The sequence below is a fragment of the Microtus oregoni genome, unplaced genomic scaffold (assembly GCF_018167655.1).
Source record: "Microtus oregoni isolate MIOR12 unplaced genomic scaffold, Mior012 000081F_ref0000091, whole genome shotgun sequence".
Classification (NCBI taxonomy): domain Eukaryota; kingdom Metazoa; phylum Chordata; class Mammalia; order Rodentia; family Cricetidae; genus Microtus; species Microtus oregoni.
In genome coordinates, this window is record NW_024544541.1 from 1,597,405 (window position 1) to 1,619,024 (window position 21,620).

Below are 21,620 nucleotides of genomic sequence, written 5' to 3' on the forward strand. Positions count from 1 at the left end.
TACACATGATTAAAAGTAAAAACAAAAATATATTTAAAAAAATAAATCAAGTAGATAGTGATTGAGGAAGACACATGATGTCACCTCCTGGTTTACATACACACACGGACACACAGTAACACAGAAACACAGGTTGGGAAGCGAAAGTCATGGAGAGAGAGAGAAAGCACTTTTGGGCCAGTTTTGTTTTGTTTCCTTTCTTTAGACAGGATCTCACTATGTTGACCAAGTTGGCCTCAAATTCACAGAGATCCACCTTCCTCCCTTTCTAAGTGCTAGGACTAAAGGCATAAAGCACCAGGCTTGTCTCAACTCATTTTTTTTCCTAAATCATTTTCTAGACTGATGGGTTATATTATAAACAAAGCCACATAATACTGCAACTTGAAATTTGCTGTGGGATAATGTTCTTGTACACTGTGAAGATTTATCATTCATATTGGTTTATTAAAACGCTGATTGGCCAGTAGCCAGGCAGGAAGTGTAGGTGGGGCAACCAGTCTAAGAGGACTGGGAAGAGGAAAGGCAGAGATGCAATCGCCATGCAGACACATGTAGAGGAAACAAGACGAGAATGCCTCACTGAGAAAACATACCAAGCCACATGGCTAAACACAGATAAGAATTATGGGTTAATTTAAGTTGTAAGAGCTAACAGGCCAAACAGTTTACAATTAATATAAGTCTATGTGTGTTTCTTTGAGACTGAACAGCTGCAGGACCAGGAGGAACAAAAATCTCACCAAATTTCTATAGACGAACTCTCGTATAGTACACAGAAAAATTTCTGAACACTAAATCTTATGTGTCTGAGACTAGGAAATTCCTCCTAAGAACATACAGACTGGTCTAGGTGCGAACTGAAATCAAATGTCATTAATCCCTATGACATTCCTACCTGCCTCAGGGTAAACTAGGCAGAGCTTTAAGCTAATAGTTGGAAAAATAGGAATGATTACTGGACATAGAGCTGCCGATTTGCCACAGAGAATATACTGCTGTCTACAGACGGCCTTTAACTGACTTTCTGGTGGGTTGGTGAGTAGAGGGAGAGGTCCCCCCCCCCCCACTCCTACATACATGCCTCCATCTGGACTTGCTTCAGGCCACACTGTCCCCTGATCCTCCTTGGTTCTTGGTTTCTGTCTTCTCAATGGGCAACTGACCGGCTGTCAGCCTAGTCTCTTAATATACCCCAGTTCCTGGCCTCTCCTACTCTAAGCTCAATCAATACTTGAGAACTACCACCCATCCTTTCCTGAAACAAACAAATCTGGAAAGTAAAAAGTATGAGGTCATTTGCCAGAACGGTGACCATTTCTAAAATCAATCAGACTGTGGTATGTCACCATGCTGCATCTGAATGGGGCAGAAACTGTTACAAAAGGTAGAATAAATGGTTATTTTGCAAGCTTTCATCTGAAGGAACCACAGGAAATCTTGATAGAAGGGACAACACCCTTTTTGGGTTTTTTTTCCTTCCCAGATGGGGTTTCTCTGTAGCTTTGGAGCCTGTCCTAGAACTCACTTGCTCTTGTAGACCAGGCTGGTCTCAAACTCACAGAGATCTACTGCCTCTGCCTCCTGAGTGCTGGGACTAAAGGTGTGTGCCATGACTGCCTTTAAAAATAAATAATAAAAAAGAAAACATTCATTTCAAATACATGTATGTGTATCTCTGTGTGTCATGCACACAAATGCAGGTACCCGTGGAACCCAGAGCCCATGGAGCTGGAGTTACAAGTGGTTGAAATATGCCTGAAACAGATGCTGGGAATTAAACTTGAGCTTTCTGTAGGAACAGTACAGGAAATTAACTGCTGAGTCATCTCTGCACCCACTGAGGAATACCATCTTTTTGTATTGTTTTTTTGAGACATGGTTTCTCCGTGTTACAGCCCTGGCTGTCCTGGAACGCTTTATAGCCCAGGTTGGTGTTGAACTCAGAGACCTGTCTGCCTCTGCCTCCTGGGTGCTGGGACTGAAGGTGTCTGCTCAGAGGAGGGATGCCATCCTAATGTAGCAGTCGCTCATATCCATCTGAGAAAGCTTGGGCAGGACGGATGAGCCACTGTTCCCTCATCTGTGAGAGGAAGTTTACAAGACTCTCAACAAGACACCTGAAATGGAGGGTGGTAACGTATATACACCAGGTGTTCCCCAAAGTAATCAAATAAATGATAAAGCTTAATTTAAATAAAACACATTAGGAGATTAATAAAGCCAGGTGGAGCATGCCTTTAATCCCAGCACTTGGGAGATGGAGGCAGGTCTCTGTGAGTTCGAGGCCAGCCTGGTCTACAAGAGTGAGTTCCAGGACAAGCTCCAAAGCTACAGAGAAACCCTGTCTTAAAAAACAAAACAAACAAATGAATAAATAAACACTAAGAAAATAGAATAGTCATAACACTATACCATAAAAAGGATGCATGATACCTATGAATTGTTTATTTCTGGAATTTTTCATACAATTAAAATGTCATTTATTTTATGAATAGCAATACAGTTTACATGTTAAATAACACTAGAATGATTCAATTTAAAAGATTTATTTTAGGGGGCTGGAGAGATGGCTCAGTAGTTAAGAGCATCACCTGCTCTTCCAAAGGTCCTGAGTTCAATTCCCAGCAACCACATGGTGGCTCATAACCATCTGTAATGAAGTCTGGTGCCCTCTTCTGGCCTGGAGACATACACGCAAACAGAATATTGTATACATAATAAATAAATAAATATTAAAAAAAAAGATTTATTTTATTTTTACGTATATGAGTGTTTGCCGGAATGTATGCATGTAAGTACACCATGTGTGTGCCTGGTGCCCAAAGAGGCCAGAAGAGGTTGCTGGAGTCCCTGAAACCGGAGGTGTATTAGACACCATGAGAGTGCTGAGAACTGACCCCATCCTCTGCAGGACAACAGTGTTCTTAGCCTCATTTAAACAGTTGCAAACAGAATAGGAGGGAAAACTTTAAGTTATAGGCACCTTCGTGTTCTGGTGCTCAGCAGAGCTCAACCTTCACAGTCAGTGCCTATAAAGCTAAAAAGAGAACTTTGGACAGCCAGGGCTACACAGAGAAACCCTGTCTCAAAAACAAAAGTGCAAAGTGTAGGGCCAAGCTTAGTAGTGCACATTTTTAATCCCAGCATTCAAGAGGCAAAGGCAGGCAGATCTCTGTGAGTTGAAAGTCAGCCTGGTCTACATAGCAAGCTCCTGGACAACTAGGGCTACAGAGTGAGACCCTGTCTAGAACAGGGTACCAGGCAGCTTCCAGCCGAAGAAAGCTGGAAATTCCACATCCTCCTGCTTGATGTTTCACATCACTCTTCAGAGTGATGGAACCAGAGTGCTATCATGCCCAAACACTTCTAGTTTTCGACTGTAGTTAACTCAAGCAGTAGAAAGAAAAATTGAAAAAACAAACATACAAAACAGGCAAATCGGTGGCTGGAGGGAGAACATGCAACGGTAATTGTATTTCACTGAGGATACATTTTTTAATATTCCATGAGTGATTATGGCCTATGCAGCTCCATAACAAGTTAGACTATCTCTAGAGCACACTGGGGAAGCCTAGAGAGCAGAACCCCCTCATCCCTTCAACTAGGACCCATTTTGTACTCACCCGTGCCAGGCTCTCTTTTAGGTTCTAGGATAGACACAGTTATGAACAACAAAGATAATAGGCACGGGGAAGGTGTGGCTACACACAGCTTAAGGAGAAGCAGCGTCACAGGAAACACAGGTTTGCACAGCCACACAGTCACCAGGCTATGAGCACCTGGATTCCACATGCTCTGATTGACCCACCATGAACAAGTAAGCCAACTGGAGGAGAAGCTAAAATGGACATTTCCATACATTCCTCATGTCAGTCAAGAGTTGGGAAATTTAACCAAAATACTAGTTATTTTAACTGGATCTCTAAAATTTGCCATTAAAAATATTCTCCTTTATTAAGTTGAAAGGTTTAAATAATTTGATTTTGTAAAAGACATGAATTTAAATTTGTTTTATTTTTAAATTAAAAATTGTTTATGTTTTTCAAAACAGGGTTTCTTTGTATAGTTCTGGCTGTCCTGGAACTCGTTTTGTAGATTAGGTTATTCTCAAACTCACTGAGATTCTCCTGCCTCTCCCTCTCCAGTGTTGGGATTAAAGGTGTGCGCCACCACCATCCAGCTTATTTTTAATTTTTAACATCTACTCGTGTACGGTAAGGAAGAAAGGGAGGGACGAAGGACTGGGGGATGGATGGAAAGAGGACAAGTGCTATAGAGGGCACGTGGAGGTCAGAGGACAGCTTGCAGGAGTTTGTTCACTCTACCCTGCGGTTTCAGCTCAGGTGGTCATACTTGAGAACAAGAACCTTTACCTAAAGGTCTCACTGCCTACGTTTCAACTGTTTTAAAGGTAACATAGATACTGCTCCTTTTTAATTATGATTTTTTTTTATTTGTGTGTGTGTGTTTGTGCAAGAAGGTTCTTGCAAGCGGGGCAATGGTGGCGCACGCCTTTAATCCCAGCACTCGGGAGGCAGAGGCAGGCGGATCTCTGTGAGTTCGAGACCAGCCTGGTCTACAAGAGCTAGTTCCAGGACAGGCTCCAAAGCTACAGAGAAACCCTGTCTCGAAAAAACCAAAAAAAAAAAAAAAAAAAAAGAAGAAGGTTCTTGCAGAGGCCTGGTGAGGAAATCAGATCCCTTGATGTTGAAGAGAGGGGTGGTTTTGAGCCATATGATAACGCATGCTTGGAATAATATTCTGATCCTTGGTAAAAGCAGCAACTGTTCTCCCTCCTTCCGTCCCTCGAGACAGGCTTTCTCTGTGCAGCTCTGGCTGTCCTGGAGCTTGCTCTATAGTCTAGGCTGGCCTCAAACTCATAAGCAACTACTTTTAACTGCTAAGTCATCTCTCCTCTTCCCAGGTTTCCAATTTTAAACACCTGATCTGGACCACTGGGCTAGAGCTGTTCAGGGAGGAGACTCATGGCAGGCCCCTCACTGATAATACAGTGAAACCGTCCTAGAGAAGCTAGGAAAAGAAACAGCAACGAGACAGTGGGAAACCCTTAATCATCCTACAGCTTCACTCTGCAGTCATGGAAAGGCAATCAAAGAAGGATAATTAAACATTTCTAGCCATTTTGTAAGCAAGCTAGGTAGATAAGGTCTGGGATTAAATGTAATAGTCATAGAAAGCACAGAGAACTGTGTAGTATGGAACTACTGGCGGGGTGGGGAAGTGATGTGGGACTGTCATATATCAATCTGTTGATTTCATTGGTTAACAATGAACAAACTGCTTGGGCTCATAGCTTAGAACATAGGTGGGTGGAGTAAACAGAACAGAATGCTGGGAGGAAGAGGAAGTGAGGTAAGACGCCTCAGACAGGGACGCCATGCCCCGCTCCTGGGCAGACAGACGCAATTCAGCTCTGACCAAGGATGGACGTAGGCTAGAATCTTCCCGGTAAGCGCACCTTGGGGTGTAACACAAATGATTAGAAATGGGCTAAATTAATATGTGAGAATTAGCCTAGAAGAGGCTAGATAGAAATGGGCCAAGCAGTGTTTAAAAGAATACAGTTTCCGTGTAATTATTTCAGGTAAAGCTAGCCGTGCGGGCGGCGGGGTGCTGGGGACGCAGCCCCGCTGCTCTTATTACTTACTACAGGGAACCTCCGCAAAAGACAGGGACCACAAACTAACACTGTAACTCAACTTTCCAATCTTTGAAAGCAAGTGAGGGTAGAGGTACCTGCCACCCACCCCACTAAAGCAGGATGTCATTTAGGGGAAACCACGTCCAAATTCATCACAATGAAGGGGTTGCCAAGAGTTTTTAGTTGTTTTGCTTTAGTATTGTTTGCTTTCAGCCAATGACCTGGGATTTAAGGATGGGGATCTAGTGACAAAGTAGGGATCCTTTACAAATCTACCAGCTTTCAAATGGCTCCATCATAATTTGTTCTTTCTAGTCAAGTGTCCTGTAGGCGGCCCTGGATTACACACAGGCTTGGCTAAGAGGTGTCCTTTCCTTCGTTTTTGGCACACTCTTATCAAAGAGCACATATAAACTCTTCCTATGGTGTAGTAATAAGGGCGGTGGGGCTGTGTTCCCAGCACCCCGGCCGCCTGCTCGGCTAGCTTATGCCCCGAAATAATTACACGGACACTGTATTCTTTTAAACACTGCTTGGCCCATTCTCTTCTAGGCTAATTCTCACATATTAATTTAGCCCATTTCTAACCATCTGTGTGTAGCACCCCAAGGTGCGCTTACCGGGAAGATTTTAGCCTATGTCCATCCTGGGTCGGAGCTTCATCCCGGGAGCAGGGCATGGCGTCTCTCTCAGGCATCTGCTCCAGAGAGGAGAGCTGTCGAGACTGAGCTCACTTCCTCTTCCTCCCAACGGTCTGTTCTGTTTTCTCCTCCCACCTATCTTCTAACCAATAAAATGGGCCAAGGCAGTTCCTTTATTAGCCAATGACCTTTCTCCATCACTATGGGGCCTAAGCACTCAGCAACCCTTCATGCTAGCCACCAAGATGTGTCGTCAAAGACAGGCCTGCACAAGGATGTGGTAGAGGACTTTGCTGCTTAAGTTTGCAGCATCAGTTTCTGGCTACACTTGGTTTGTTTCCATTCTAACAAAGTAACTGTTCTGTTGAAGCACAGAGCCAGGGACTGTGTGTATAAACAGCACCTTCCGGCGGAACAGGAACCCGCCAAAAAAAAAGGCACAGAATCCAAAGCAGGGTCAAACTCTACTTTAGAAAAACAGCAAAATTATATGTATGATTGTTTTGTCCATGGAGACCAGAAGAGGACATCGGATCCATTGGAACTAGAGATACAGGTGGTTGTGACCTGACATGTGGGTGCTGGGAAAGGAACCTAGGTCCTCTGCGAAGAGCAGTTAAGTGTTCTTAACTTGAGCCATCTTTGCAGCCCCTTAGGGTCATACTCTCATTAACTAGGTCTATCCTGAACTGTGGAATGGCATTTTCACTTGTCAAATGTGTAAATTACCAGCTCTCAGTTTGTCATGAAACAATGGAAAGCTTTGTTGAAACATGTTTGAAACATGAGACACAAAGCATCAGAATCTCTTGAGGTTTAAAATAGCCGGGTGGTGGTGGCGCACACTTTTAATCCCAGCACTCCGGGGGCAGAGGCAGGAGGATCTCTGTGAGTTCGAGGCCAGCCTGGTCTACAAGAGCTAGTTTCAGGACAGGTTCCAAAGCTACAGAGAAACCCTGTCTTGAAAAAAACCAAAAAATAAAGTAAAATAAAATAATTCTAAACCCTATGGTGGTTTCTCCACAGGCAGTGACATTTTAGATGCACGGCTCATACTGTTCAGGGACTTGCTACAGCCCCTGACCCTTCCTGATTAACAGTGAGGAAGATCATGCCACAAGAAGAAAAACACATTTCTGTGTAATTGCCTAAGTTAAATGTGCTTCTCTTACGCTGCCTGACAAATCATCCCTTGCTTATTACCTTCTATAATTTAATATATATAAGTGCTTTACTGGCAAGCCTCTCAAAAGAATAAATAATACTTAATGACTGCCTACAGTTTAATTAACTCATGATTGAACTTCTTGTGGACTGCCACAAACATTAAATTATACCCTTCCTCAAAGCTACCATGCATAGAAATCTTGACTTGAGCCTTAACTCTCCTGCCTCAACAATTCTCAAATTCCAGCAACTCTTTATGTTGGACACAGAGGTGAGAGAACCAGCCTTAAAGCCTGGTTATAAAGTATGTTATTTTACAGAGCAAGGATGAGGTCTTAATTTAAATAAGACTAAAAATGTGCACGATGTCAGAGCACCTCATTTACATTACAGCAGTCATTAAACATCTCCCAGGCTCTGGCTGCCTCATTAGCATAAACTCAAGTATCACCGTAAGGTTTCCGGTTTCTGCTCTGGCTTTTCTTAGGAGCTGCCATTACTGTCTGCATGGTGTTGCAAGTAAATTTCCCTTTGGCATGGCTCAGCTGTCAGGCACCTCTGCTCTATAATGAACCCATGAATTACATCTCCCCTGCTTTGACATCTCTGGTCTCACACATCAAAATATTGTTCTTCAATTGTAATTTATAACTTAATTTAAACGTCCCTTTTCCCATGACCTTTTTAGATCAAATGGCAGTGCATCTGGCAGTTTCTACTAGACCAAAGCACCTTTCACAATTACAGCATTAGAGTAGCGGTAGAGAAGCCACTTCAAGGCATACTGCTTTCATGCAGAATGTCTAATAAGTGTGCTCTACTAGGAAGAGTGTAAGATTAGAGTCTTCTGCCATCCAAAACATGCTGCATATATAGCAAGCAACTGCCAAGATTCCCAGGAAGGAGAAGCAGGGAGGGACCTTTGCATACTTTTTTAAAATTATAAAAACTTCCTTTGGAGGTCAGAGGGCAACTAGCAGTGGTTGGTGATCTCCTTTTATCAGGGGGGTCCCAGGGAGCAAACTCAGACCAGAAGGTTTGGCAGTCAGTTTCCCTGCGAGCTATCTCACCAGTGTGCCTCACGTGCTTTACTACCAACATGAAAAGACCTTGTCAAAATCTGTCAAAGACATTTTAAAAAACATCTCCCTTTCCCAAACCATGATTAACAGATTTTCTTCAAAACCCTAACATCAGTAACTGAGTACTGAGCACAAAATATGATACATATATAATATATAAAATGCATACATGTCAAAAAGCTACAGTTAAAATAAAAGCACCTGAAGCCGGGTGGTGATGGCGTACGCCTTTAATTCCAGCACTCGGGAGGCAGAGGCAGGCGGATCTCTGAGAGTTCGAGGCCAGCCTGGTCTATAAGAGCTAGTTCCAGGGGGGCTGGAGAGATGGCTCAGAGGTTAAGAGCATTGCCTGCTCTTCCAAAGGTTCTGAGTTCAATTCCCAGCAACCACATGGTGGCTCACAACAATCTGTAATGGGGTCTGGCACCCTCCTCTGGCCTGTGGGCATACACACAGACAGAATATTGTATACATAATAAATAAATAAATATTTAAAAAAAAAAAGAACTAGTTCCAGGACAGGCACCTAAATTACAGAGAAACCTTTTCTTGGAAAACCAAAACATATATATGCATGCACCTGACTTGCCAGGTATGGTTGTGCACAACTATGACCCAAGCACTCAGGAGGCAGAAGCAGGGGACATATGTGAGTTTGAGGCCAGCCTAGTCTACAAAGAGTTCCAGGACAGCTAGGGCTACACAGAAAAACCCTGTCTCGGGAAACAGCAATGAACCAAAACCAAACCCCCAAAAACTACAAGTACAAGCTCAGTATTCATTTGTCCATCAAATGCTATTTAGGTACTATTGCAGCTAAATTTGTCTAAATACACTAATGGGAGCAAAGAAACAAAGGCAAAAACACAGGCTCTTGAAAGCTGGATGTGCACAGCACAGATCTTTACATGAAATTCAGAGCAGGTTATCACTTACACACTTATGTTCATGCATGTGGAGGCCCCAAACTGTGGGGCCATTCTATCTCGATTAAAGGTCAGAGAGCTGGAACTGACTTCTGTTCCTTCAAGGTTATTGTCTGTTGTGACCTCAAACAAAGGTCCTGCCTACATTTAGAACTGAGAGTTCTGCTCTCACTTAGGGAGATAAAACTGGATTCCAGGAAGTGGTTTGCCTACGTTTGGTCTAGGGTGTGAGCATTACTTGTCTTATTCTAGCAACAGAAAGTTTAATTAAGAATGCAGTCCACAACCTTCAACTGGTCTGTTTATTTCCTTGTATCATGTTAATGCAGTTTTTTACCTTACTCCCATCTTTTAGGGTTGGGGTATTTTAAGAAATGGAAATTAAATTAAACACAGGCGACTTCAGTATTCACAGGAACCCCCTCCAGGAACTACCCTATGCTTCTGTTATTTTTACTCACTCTTCCTTCTCTTTACTTTTTCTAATCCCTATGACCTATCCTGGTAAATGGTATCTTTGTTGAAGCTGGTCTCCAACACATAGATTTGTTTCTTTGAAACAAAGTCTTCCTGCTTTTCGTATCTGAGGTTCAACAACACAAGGTTCCTAAGGGGAGGCTCCTGAGAACTCAGTAACTGACTGCTAAGGATTCAAGGTTCAGGACTCATGATGGATGTAACTGACCATAAAGAAAAGCTCTGGCAGGCTCAGGAGTCCCGACTACTTATGGGACTTTCTGCATGATGACTTGCCAAGAGAAAAAGGTCCACGTCTATCTACAAGTAGAAAAGGTTCTGGACCACTTTGAAAACAAGCTGTCCTCCCACCCCCACCCCCTACCTCTGCCTGCCCAAATCCAAACCTAGGCAAAAGTTTACAGGGTAACAGCAAGACGACCACTGTATCTACCTGGTATAGTAAAAGGAAACCCACTCATAAACGCTACTCTGCTTCAGAAAAAAAGACTGTGGTAGTTAGACACACAACAGAGAGAAGGAAGACACACCTGCCGAAGCTGCTCTAAGTCTCACACAAGTCAATGCGGAACAGCTGCTGCCGATTCTCAGCAACTGGAACTGCAATGGTTTATGACAAGCAATTTTAAGGCATGCAAATAACTTACACTTAATGTTCTGGGCATAACAATAGAATTGTGGGACAAAGGAAACCAAAGAGCACATAAAGTGAGGTTCTGATGCAGGGGAACTGGGGGCTGCTCTTTAGTCTACACACTAGCCAGGCATGGGATGAAGACTGTCCTCTGGCTGTCATGAAGGAAGCAAAAGCTTCTGTGTGAGCAGAGCAGTGCTCTCCAGCAAAATCAGTAGTGCTAAGCCTTAGAAACGGAATTGCCTTACTATCCTGGTATTAACAACCAACAAATAAATAAGCCGACCCAGACACACAGATATTTGCCTGATAAGCAGTTAAGAGAAGCAGTGCCAGTGTCTGGGAGGCAGAAACAGGAAAAGCAGAAGTTGGAGAGCAACCTGGGTCACACCGTAAACTGATTTTCCCAAGATGCTTGGCTATCTGGATCCACGTCCCTAAGAACAGAGTTAAGACCATACAGGCTAACACAGAGGCATTTGAGATAAGACAGAGAGATGGGAACACCAATGAGGAATTTCTAACTAGTTGAAGAACAAAGCCTCCAAATGACAATTCATCAGATATTTTGGGAAGGCTGCTCTAAGATTCTAGTGTCTGCCAAGAGGTGGGGGTGCACGCCTTTAATCTCAGCACTTGGAAGGCAGAGACAGAGGCACAAGGATCTCTGAGTTTGAGGCCAGCCTTGTCTACAGAGCAAGCTCTGGGACTAGACAGAAAAACTTGGGGGGGGGGGCCTGAAGGGAGGGAGACGGGGCGGGGAGAAGAAAGATACTAGCCTCCATTCTATCTTCCCCCAAATTTAAATGATTATAAATAAGAAACAGGTGTATTTATTAATTTGTAGATGATACCACACTTTAAAAACTATGCAGATTAAATTAGTTCATTCATAAACACAAACTTATGCCTAGCACGTAGGACATTGATGAAATCAATACAACTACTGTCAATAAATAAAATAGTTGACCAATAATGTATGCTTATTAAAAGGAAAATAACAATGATAAACTTAAAGTCCCATGTCACATTCCAAATTCTACGAAGGGCTATTGAGACACTCACAGGGTAAAGGTGCCTGATAACCTGAGTCTGATCCCAGGATCCATGTAGTAGGAGAGCACTGACTCTTGCAAGCTGTCCCATGACCTCCACTTGTGCACAGTGGCAGTTGTATACACATACACACACACACATACACGTAATTCTTTTAAACTTTTAAAAAGTCTTTTAAAAATCAGTGGAAAAGCTCAGGGAAGGAGAGAAACAGAAGTAGTTTAATAAAGGAAAATAATACAGAAAGATATAAAACAAACTAAGAAAATGTGATGAACAAAGCTTTAGGGTGACCATGGGTGTCACTCTACCTATCAGAGATATGGTTTTAGGGAAGGTGCTTTGTAAGAATGGGAAGATTACGACATGGAAGAAATCTGAGAACATTATTCTCAGTGAAGGAAACCAGTTCCAACAGTTGAGTATTATACAAGTCCGTCTACCAGGAGTGATCAGAACAGACAAATCCACAGTGACAGAAAGAAGTGAGTGGCTGTCCAGGACTGAAAATGCCGGGGGACACAGAAAGTGACTGTTAATGGAGTCAAGGTTCCTTTATGGAGTGACAAAAACACTCTAAAATGGATAGTGGCAACAGCTGCCTGAACCTTAAATTCATAAAAAAAGACACAAACTGCACATCTTAAATGGGTAAATTATACAGAATTTGAATTGTATCTCAATAAACTTGTTATATAAAAAAGACAAGAAAAGGCAGGTGGTGATGGCAGCATACACTTTTTTTCTTTTTGGATTTTTCTTTTTTTTTTTTTTTTGGTTTTTCGAGACAGGGTTTCTCTGTAGCTTTGGAGCCTGTCCTGGAACTCCCTTTGTAGACCACGCTGGCCTTGAACTCACAGAGATCCTCCTGCCTCTGCCTCCCAAGTGCTGGGATTAAAGGCATGCGACACCACCGCCCGGCATTCTTTTTGGATTTTTCGAGACAGGGTTTCTCCGTAGTTTTTGGTTCCTGTCCTGGACCTAGCTCTTGTAGACCAGGCTGGCCTCGAACTCACAGAGATCCACCTGCCTCTGCCTCCCGAGTGCTGGGATTAAAGGCATTCACAGAGATCCACCTGCCTCTGCCTCCCGAGTGCTGGGATTAAAGGCATGCGCCACCACCGCCCCGCTGGCAGCATATACTTTTAATCCCAGCACTCGGGAGGCAGAGGCAAGTGGATCTCTGTGAGTTCGAAGCCAGCCTGGTCTACAAACTGAGTTCCTGGACAGCAGAGGCTACACAGAGAAACCTTGTCTCAAAAAACAACAACAAAAAAGAAATGATTAGAATCTAGCATAGTGGTGCACATCTGTAATCCAGCATTTGGGAGGTAGAGGCAGGAGGATAAGAAGGCACTCAATGTTATCCTCAAGGCTTCAATTTCCATCCAGGCCAGCCTGGGCTCCATCAGACCTTGTCCCAATTTCCCTACCAACCTCCTAAAGTCCTAAAAACAAACGGGTAAAAAAACATTTGATGGTGGCTCATATGGAAAAATAGAGCTGGGGCCCAGACTGTGGGGAGCCATAGCCTTGTGGGGAGCAAGGCAAACAAAGCCTGGTGAGACTCCTGGTGAAAGCAATCCAAAATGCAAGGCAGGCATGTTGCACTAGTTTTAATGTGGGTGGCCATAATCCCCCCACCAGTTCCAGAGAAACCAGTCCAACAAAGTAGAACTACAGACTGCCCCAAAGGAACAAAATATTAAAGGATTAAAAGCTAAACTCCATCCTCATTTAAATGAGACTAAGAGTAAACCATATAATTTATGTTAAAATGTCATTACCTGGAACTTTAGAACTAAATTGGATTACAAAAGGAGCCATGTTAGTAAACATCTTTCTTGCTATTTATTCTTTTGTTTAAGTTTTGTTGATTGGGTCTCACTCTGGCCTCAAACTGCTGATCTTTTTGCCTCTGTCTCCAGAATGCTGTAATTACAGATAAGTATACTACTAAGCCTGACAATGACAGTAAGTTCCTATCCACTTCATTTGTAAAACCAAAGCTAAAAGAGTTTCCAACCAGTTAAAGCACAATATATGAAGCAGGTGGAAATGTACATATTGTTATGCTGACAAACCTCACCGCCAAGACCTTAATTAATTAGTAGCACAGCCTGCACACACTGATATCACATTGCATAAGTAAAAGTTTGTCAAGATAGATGTATATGAGCTACTGTCCTGAAATTTATGGCATTTCCCTAATAAGAAACTCATAGCATGATCAACTTTTTCCATTCCCTTTTCAACAACAAATATCCCCCACCCCCACCTCCGGCCCAAGCAAATCCTGCCTTAACTAACCCAAGTCAGCAAGCACTAACCACTCAGGGCTGCCTTGTGTAGAAAGGGCAACACTATCATGAATGCCCACGAAATCAAAGAAAGAAGGAGCTGATCACACACTGTCACAGACGGACTCCTGTGAGTGCCATATTTGGGGCTTAAAAATACTCCCAAAATACCCACAAGCACTTCAAAGCTAATATAGGTCAGGAGACGCCAATGCAGACTACTTACGATGAACTAACAGAAAATCTCCAAGAAAAATCCTATAGATGTAGCTTTCAGAGTCCAAGGGGGCAAATGAGATGAAGGAGTCTTTCCAGTCAGCTCATTTGCATACTCATAACACCACGAGTGCTACATGATCAATTCTGATAAAGAATTGAGCCCAATTTGTTTTTTCAGCCATACAAACATTTAGCCGTTCACTACTGCATACCAGACAGCAGGGCAGGGCTGAGAAAACAAGACGATTGATACCTGATAGTGAACAAACTGTTGTTACCTTTCTAACTAATTTGCCATCAAATATGAAACACCATTCAGCTTCAGGGGACTTTGAACCCTTTGTTGGAGATGTGAGTGTACATAAAAAAATGAGCAAACACATACACACACTCTCTTAAACATGTAAAAGGCTTGATCCGACTCTAACAGCCACCCATATTTTGGGGAATAAAGCTGTCTGGGCTGAGATGTAACTCTGCTTCGTGATTATAAATTTTGCTGGTAAAAGTAAAAACGAAACAGATGCTGAGTGCTATAAGAAAATATAAACATAAAAATGGCAACAATTACTCAGAGAAGTCAACTTTAATTTTACTAATGGAAGAAAATTGAGCCCCAACAGTGAAATACAGTATTGATTTGGTAAGAGTAATTCAGCATACTATAAGATCTGTTTTGTAAATGGGTAGCCAGTAGAGATGGCCAAATCAAACCAATCAGAATAAGAAGGCTGGTCTGTGCTTCATGGCGTCAACTTTACCAATTACTAACCAGTTGATGGTGCAGGTGCACTTAGCCCAAAGTTTACACTACCTGGACCCCATTATACAAACATTTCTAAAGATAACACTGTGATTTAGCAATCTGACATGATAGAGCTCATATTTAGGTATTATAAGCAGCACATGGGGACCCATACCTGTAACCCCAATATGTGGATAACTGAGAAGAGAGGCTAGCCCACGCAACCCAGCAAATTCCATGCCAGGAAGAGCAATGCAATGGGACTCTGTCTTAAAAATACCGCAAACAAATCAAGCTTGTTAGCAAGAAAACAAACAACAATGAAAGCTTTACACATGGTTTGAGCTTTATAGAGTTTAAGAACCATATGCATTATATTTAAGCAAACTAAATATTCCAAGAAAAAGTCAGACACTGTTAGACTGGATGGAAAGAGGAGAACACAAAAACACACAAAACAACCAGTGAGCTACTTCAAAAACAAAGAGGCAAGATTCACAATAACAAGAAAGAAAAAGATGAAAACAGTAAAGACGAGAAACCTCGAGAGCCTATGAGAGTGTCAGACACAAGAGACATCAAGACAAGTGATTACTGGATAGACACACAGAGACACACCCCTCAAAGGTGCAGGAGCCAATACACAAATGCTACAAAGGTTCATGTGCCTAACACACCACTTCAAAAACATGCTGCAAAAATGGATAGGGTCTAGCGAGTAGATAGGTAATGGTAACAGTTAAAATGGTGATGATTATTCAGATCTTCCATACTGTGCTGATTACACAGTTATCAGTTATGAGATGGAGTCGGAGGACAATGTGCTGAAGTCATTTCTCTCCTACCTTATGGGTACCAGGGACAACCAGGTCATCAGGATTGGTGGCAAATGCCTTTACCCACTGAACAATATCTCGACCCTAGCTCCTCAATTTTAACACCCTCCTAACACAACAAAATAACTGTAGAATTGAAAACACAAAAGCATTTTAATCAATATAAATTACATGCCAAACCAGGAAACAAACTGCAAAAGATTGAAATCTTGGGGGCTAGAGGGATAGATAGCTTAGTGGTTAAGAGAAGCTACTGTTCTTCCAGAGGACCCGAGTTGAATTCGTAGCACCTACATTATGTGGCTCAAAACCACCTTTACTTCCAATCTCCAGAGATTCCAAGATGTCTGGATTCTTCGTGTACCTGCACTCACATGTACCTACCTACCAACCGACCTACACACACAGTTAAAAATAATGAAAATTAATCAAAAAACAAAAAGACTGAAATTTTATCAATGACTCTGCTGGCACAAATTAAATATCACTAATATCTCAAAAATAAATTAAAAAACTCTACATAACTTGATATTACACAATTTAATTCTAAGTAATTCATAGGCCAAAAACATATCAAAAAAGATTTAAAAGCATCTTGAAAAGCAAGATACTGAAAGCAAGAGGGAAAAGAAAACCAAAATTTGTGATGAAAGCAGTTATTTAACACCCAACTGTTGGAGCTGGAAAATATATCAAATTAAATTCCCAGATGGAAGGAAACAAGTCTAATGAGAAAACAACAATAAGACTAAAACTTAATTGTTGTATAAGGTCAATTTTGATAAATCTCTATTTTTTTAAAATATTTATTTATTTATTTATTGTGTATACAATATTCTGTCTGTGTGCATGTCTGCAGGCCAGAAGAGGGCACCAGACCTCTTTAAAGATGGTTGTGAGCCACCATGTGGTTGCTGGGAATTGAACTCAGGACCTTTAGAAGAGCAGACAGTGTTCTTAAACCTCTGAGCTATCTCTCCAGTCCCCTAGACATTAAAATGTTAACACTTAATCGGGCAGTGGTGGTGCACGCCTTTAATCCCAACACCTGGGAGGCAGAAGCAGGTGGATCTCTGTGAGTTAGAGACCAACTTAGTCTACAAAGCAAGACAGAGAAACCCTGTCTTAAAAAACCAAAAACCAAACAAACAAAAAATGTTAACTCTAAAAACTAGAGGAAAAAGACAAAATATTTAAAATATTTGTGAGTTCGAGGCCAGCCTGGTCTACAAGAGCTAGTTCCAGGACAAGCTCCAAGCTCCAAGCCAGCCTGGTCTACAAGATCTAGTTCCAGGATAGGCTCCAAGCTCCAAAGCCACAGAGAAACCCTGTCTTGAAAAACAACAACAGCCAGGCGATGGTGGCGCACGCCTTTAATCCCAGCACTCGGAAGGCAGAAGCAGGCGGATCTCTGTGAGTTCGAGACCAGCCTGGTCTAAAGAGCTAGTTCCAGGGCAGGCTCCAAAGCCACAGAGAAACCCTGTCTCGAAAAACCAAAAAAAAAAAAAAAAAAAAAACCAAAGACATAAGGGAACAAGGGTTAGTTTAAAATGTAAGCGTTAGCTAGTAACCAGTCTAAGCTATCAACTGAGCATTTATAGTTAATAATAAGTCTACGAATGGTTATTTGGGAGAGCAGCTGCCGAGGCACAGAAAAATTCCGCATACAAAACTACAGAACTACTTCCACTTACAGAACTCTCAAGAAAAAGAAAAGTAAAATAAAAGATGCGCTTAAATAGGTAACCATTAGGAGCTGCTAGATCTCCTGACAGTCCTGCCTACACACAGCCACATGACCACCATGTGCAAACACGCAGGATCATGAGGCACCACATCAGAAGCTGACCCTCAACACTAAGCATCACTCATTTGGAGCTCATGATCTCACACTAGAAAATGTGAGAGAAAGTATCAGCTTCATACATTCATCTTCTTTTACTGTTCTGAGGATACATTATGAGGTCAAAATAGTGCTGACAGAAAAACAAAACTGGGTGGTGGTGGTGCACACCTTTAATCCCAGCAAGTTGGAGCAGAGGCAGGTGGTTCTCAGTGAACTCAAGGCCAGTCTGGTCTACAGAGCTCATTCTGGGACAGTCAGGACTGTTTACACAGAGAAACTTTGCCTCAAAAAACCAAAACCAAACCAAACCCAAAACCAGAGGTAATGCACTGACTCCTGCAGGCACACTGTTGATAGGGCAGTGAGTGTTCTTACTTCTGAACCATTGTGCAGGTCTTATAGGAATACAGCAAATGAACACCTGCCATTTCCTAAAACCATTCCCAACTAGTTGGACTCACATATTTCATTTCTTTCTTTTGTTTTTTGCTCTGTTTTGGTTTTGGTTATTTGAGACAGGGTTTTTCATGTAGCCCTGGCTGTCCTATGTAGACCAGACTAGCTTTTAACTCACAGCGCCCTCCTGCTTCTGCCCCTGAGCCTGAGATTACAGGTATAAGCCACATGCCAGCTCATGAACTTTCAAATACATGAAATTTGTTAAATTTATGTTTAGTTATTAGGGAGGGCAAACAGGTGCATGCCAATATATTTTGCCTGCAGATAGCCAGAGATTCCTCTGGAGCTGAAGTTATAGGCCATTGTTGAAGAAAAAATATGAAATAAAAGAAGGACATGCCTACTCCTAAAGCATGGAGATTTTTACTGTAGATAGAAGGGAGAAGGTGGTAGAGGAAGAGTCCAGGCTGAATATGGCTGGCAGATTAAACTAGACCATGGAGAGAAACTGAGAGAGAGGCCAAGAGAGCGGCATAGCCAATGGCGAGGAAAGGGAGCTGAAACCCAGCCCCTGGAAAGGAGAGGTTTAAGGTAGGGCAGGGTGAGAAGTGCTGAGAGGAGCCAAAGGTACTGAGGGATGCTGGGAAGAGTAACCCAGAAGCCACTCTTATCTGTTACTAGGTACCTCAGCTGGCCATTTGTCCAGGGTCTCACAGATCTAATAACTGTGAGTCACCTGACTTGAATAGGTGTTGGAGGAGAGAGCCACTAGTTAGTTTCTGGCCACTTGGCTAGCTTAGGCCTGAAATAATCACACAGAAACTGTATTAATTAAAACACTTCTTGGCCCATTAGCTCTAACTATTGGCTAACTCCTAAATCTTAATTTAACCCATTTCTAGTAATCTGTGCATCACCATGAGGTTGTGGCCGACCAGCAAAGTTTTAGCACGTCTGTCTCCGGCAGCTCCATGGCTTCTCTAACTCCGCCTTCCTCTTCCCATGTTATAGGCCAAGCCAGTTCTTTATTCATTAACCAATAAAAGCAACACATAGACAGAAGGACCTCCCACAGCAGTTAGGTACTGTGAATTAATCTGGGTCCTCTGGAAGAACAATGTGTGCTCTTCACTGCTGAGCCATCTCAAATACATTTTTTAGACTAGTGGAAAAGATTAAAGGCATGGTGCTGTAGTCAATCATGTTCATATTATTACTTGATCTCTATAAATTACTTTCATTGCCGTAGCTCAGGTTCAATTCCTGCTCAGGAAAGCCTTTCTTGTCAGGGACAGGAAGACAGCTCAACAGCTCCAAAAACTTGCCGCCAAGCCTGATAACCTGAGGCTTTGATCCCAAGAACCAACATGGTACAAGGAAAGGAATGACTCTTGCAAGATGTCCTCTGACTTCCACAGTGCAAAAGTGGCGTGTTTCTCCTTCCTCACAAAATAAATGAACATTTTTGATTGTTTTGTTTTGAGACAGGGCTTCTCTGTTTACTCCTAGCTGTCCTAGAACTCTCTTTGTAGACCAGGCTGGCCTCAAACTCAAGAGATCTGCCTGCCTCTGCCTGCGCCTTTAATCCCAGGACCTGGCTTGTTTAATTTTTTTTAGGGTAACAATAGCAGAGTGTCCTCCAGTGGGTACTCTGAGGATGACATCATCTGTTCATCCAGAATCCAAATACAAGTTTCAGTAAAGATGTATGATACTAGGAACTCATTTGAAGATTCTCACCATCTTGAGGTTCAGATAAATTAGGATACAAAGCTGGAGTTACAATGTCTCCTCCCTAGAATTTCAGAGAGCAATGGCCAAGACCACAATTCTTTGTGTGTGTGTGTGTGTGTGTGTGTGTGTGTGTGTGTGTGTAAATTACACCCTGTGCATGCAGAAGCACATAGATGTCAGATCAGCTGAGGGAATGGGATGTTCCTGTAAGAGGAGGTAAGGCAGCCGTGAGAAGTCATGCCAGTGCTGGGAACTGAACACAGCTTCTGCACAAGAGCAACAACACTCTTGTTGGCTGAGTCAATTCATTCTTTTGTTAATTTTTTATTTCTGTATATTTACGCGATTTAATTTTTATATATAAATTGTATATATGAGTGTGTATCAGAACAGCAAGCTCTCTCAACTGCAGTCAGTTCATTTAAATCCTAGCAACACCACAGCACCCGCACTTGTGCGCTCTAAAGTGACATCCAGAGACTTACTGTGTTCAGCGCGTTGAGCGTGGTGTCGTCCCGAGATGCCGCGACACAGCCATCCTCTGTGGAACCTCCATCACACATCCCCGCAAATGCAGCCATGCTCCTTTGGAGAAAGGGATGGAGTTTCCTTCATCAGCACACATTAATATCCATATACAGGGTTTTTTCGAGACAGGGTTTGTCTGTAGCTTTGGAGCCTGTCCTGGAACTAGCTCCTGTAGACCAACCTGGCCTCAAACTCACAGAGATCCGTCTGCCTCTGCCTCCCGAGTGCTGGGATTAAAGGCGTGCGCCACCACTGCCCGGCCTACAGGGTGATTTTTAACACTCCGTTTGCAAGCTCATGTTCAGTCAAGATTCCACTACAGCATGTGTGTTATGTCAAGCCTCAAGAGCCTAACTCTTCCTCCTTGGGACAGAATGTGACTTGCAGAGGGTCTATGTTACTTCTCCTGTTTTGCTCAGAACACATGAGTAAAACTGAACACATGAGTAATCTATTTCCCATGGTATTCCACTGGATTATGATAATCGGAAGTGCCTGTATGCACTATTACCACACATTAATTAAAATTTAAGTCCTCAGAAAACAGGGAAGTTAATTTCTCTCTTCTATGTATCAATTACTTTTCACTGAAATAAAAGTGAAAAGTGACAGAACAGGAAAAAAAATTCAGTCACTTACCCTGTTTACAATAATCTCATCTCCACTCTGTGCAAAGCACTGTGGACAACAAATGGCCAAGATGGAACTGGTGGCCCCAAGGTGTGCACTTCAGTTTTTGCCATTGTACACAGGTAAGGCTGCTGTGATCCCAAATCACTACAGACAAAGGTAGGTTCTGTTTGCACTATGGCATGAAGGGACGGGTTTCTATTTTCATCTTTGTCACTTGGATATTTACAGGTTCTATAGGATAACCACAGATAAATGTTCCCATGTCGGAAAGCCATACAAATGTCAAGCAGCCACAGTACGGAGAACAAGAACTCAGTAATGTAACTGTAAGCTGAGGTCAGTGGTTCACTCAGCTGCAGTAAGAGATGCAGATAATTACAGGCATAGCTGAAGATATATTCCTTCTGAGGAGTTCGAAAGTCTGATGTGAGGCAAATATCAAGAAGAGAAAATGGTAAGCAATCTTTGTCAGGTAAGTAAGGCTCACCAGGGCAGAAATCAATATTCCAAGTGAGTGAAGGAAAGGTAAAAAAGACATTGTACTGACACTCATCCGTCTATACGTCCTAATTCAGAAGGCAGCTGGGGCATTTCCCATTACCTTGCTGCCCTCAAGTACATGAGGAGGTCACAGTCGCTGACTCCAGGCATCCAGACAAGTTCCTCATGCTGAGTCACAGTATCACCATCTGGAGAAGGAAATGGTTGCAAATCTGGAAGTTTGGCCTGGAA

The 21,620-nt window shown here is 42.5% G+C and overlaps 1 protein-coding gene across 11 annotated transcripts in view; it reads right to left on the reverse strand.

Annotated features, from left to right (window-relative positions):
- LOC121441733 (arginine-glutamic acid dipeptide repeats protein) overlaps window positions 1-21,620 on the reverse strand; it is a 373,675-nt gene that overhangs the window by 101,424 nt on the left and 250,631 nt on the right. For all 11 annotated transcript variants that reach the window (XM_041642992.1, XM_041642986.1, XM_041642985.1 and 8 more), the window contains 2 exons: window positions 21,490-21,614; window positions 20,213-20,312 (listed from right to left, as the gene is read on the reverse strand). In XM_041642992.1, the coding sequence (XP_041498926.1) occupies window positions 20,213-20,312; window positions 21,490-21,614 (225 nt within the window). The remainder of the gene's footprint in view (window positions 1-20,212; window positions 20,313-21,489; window positions 21,615-21,620) is intronic.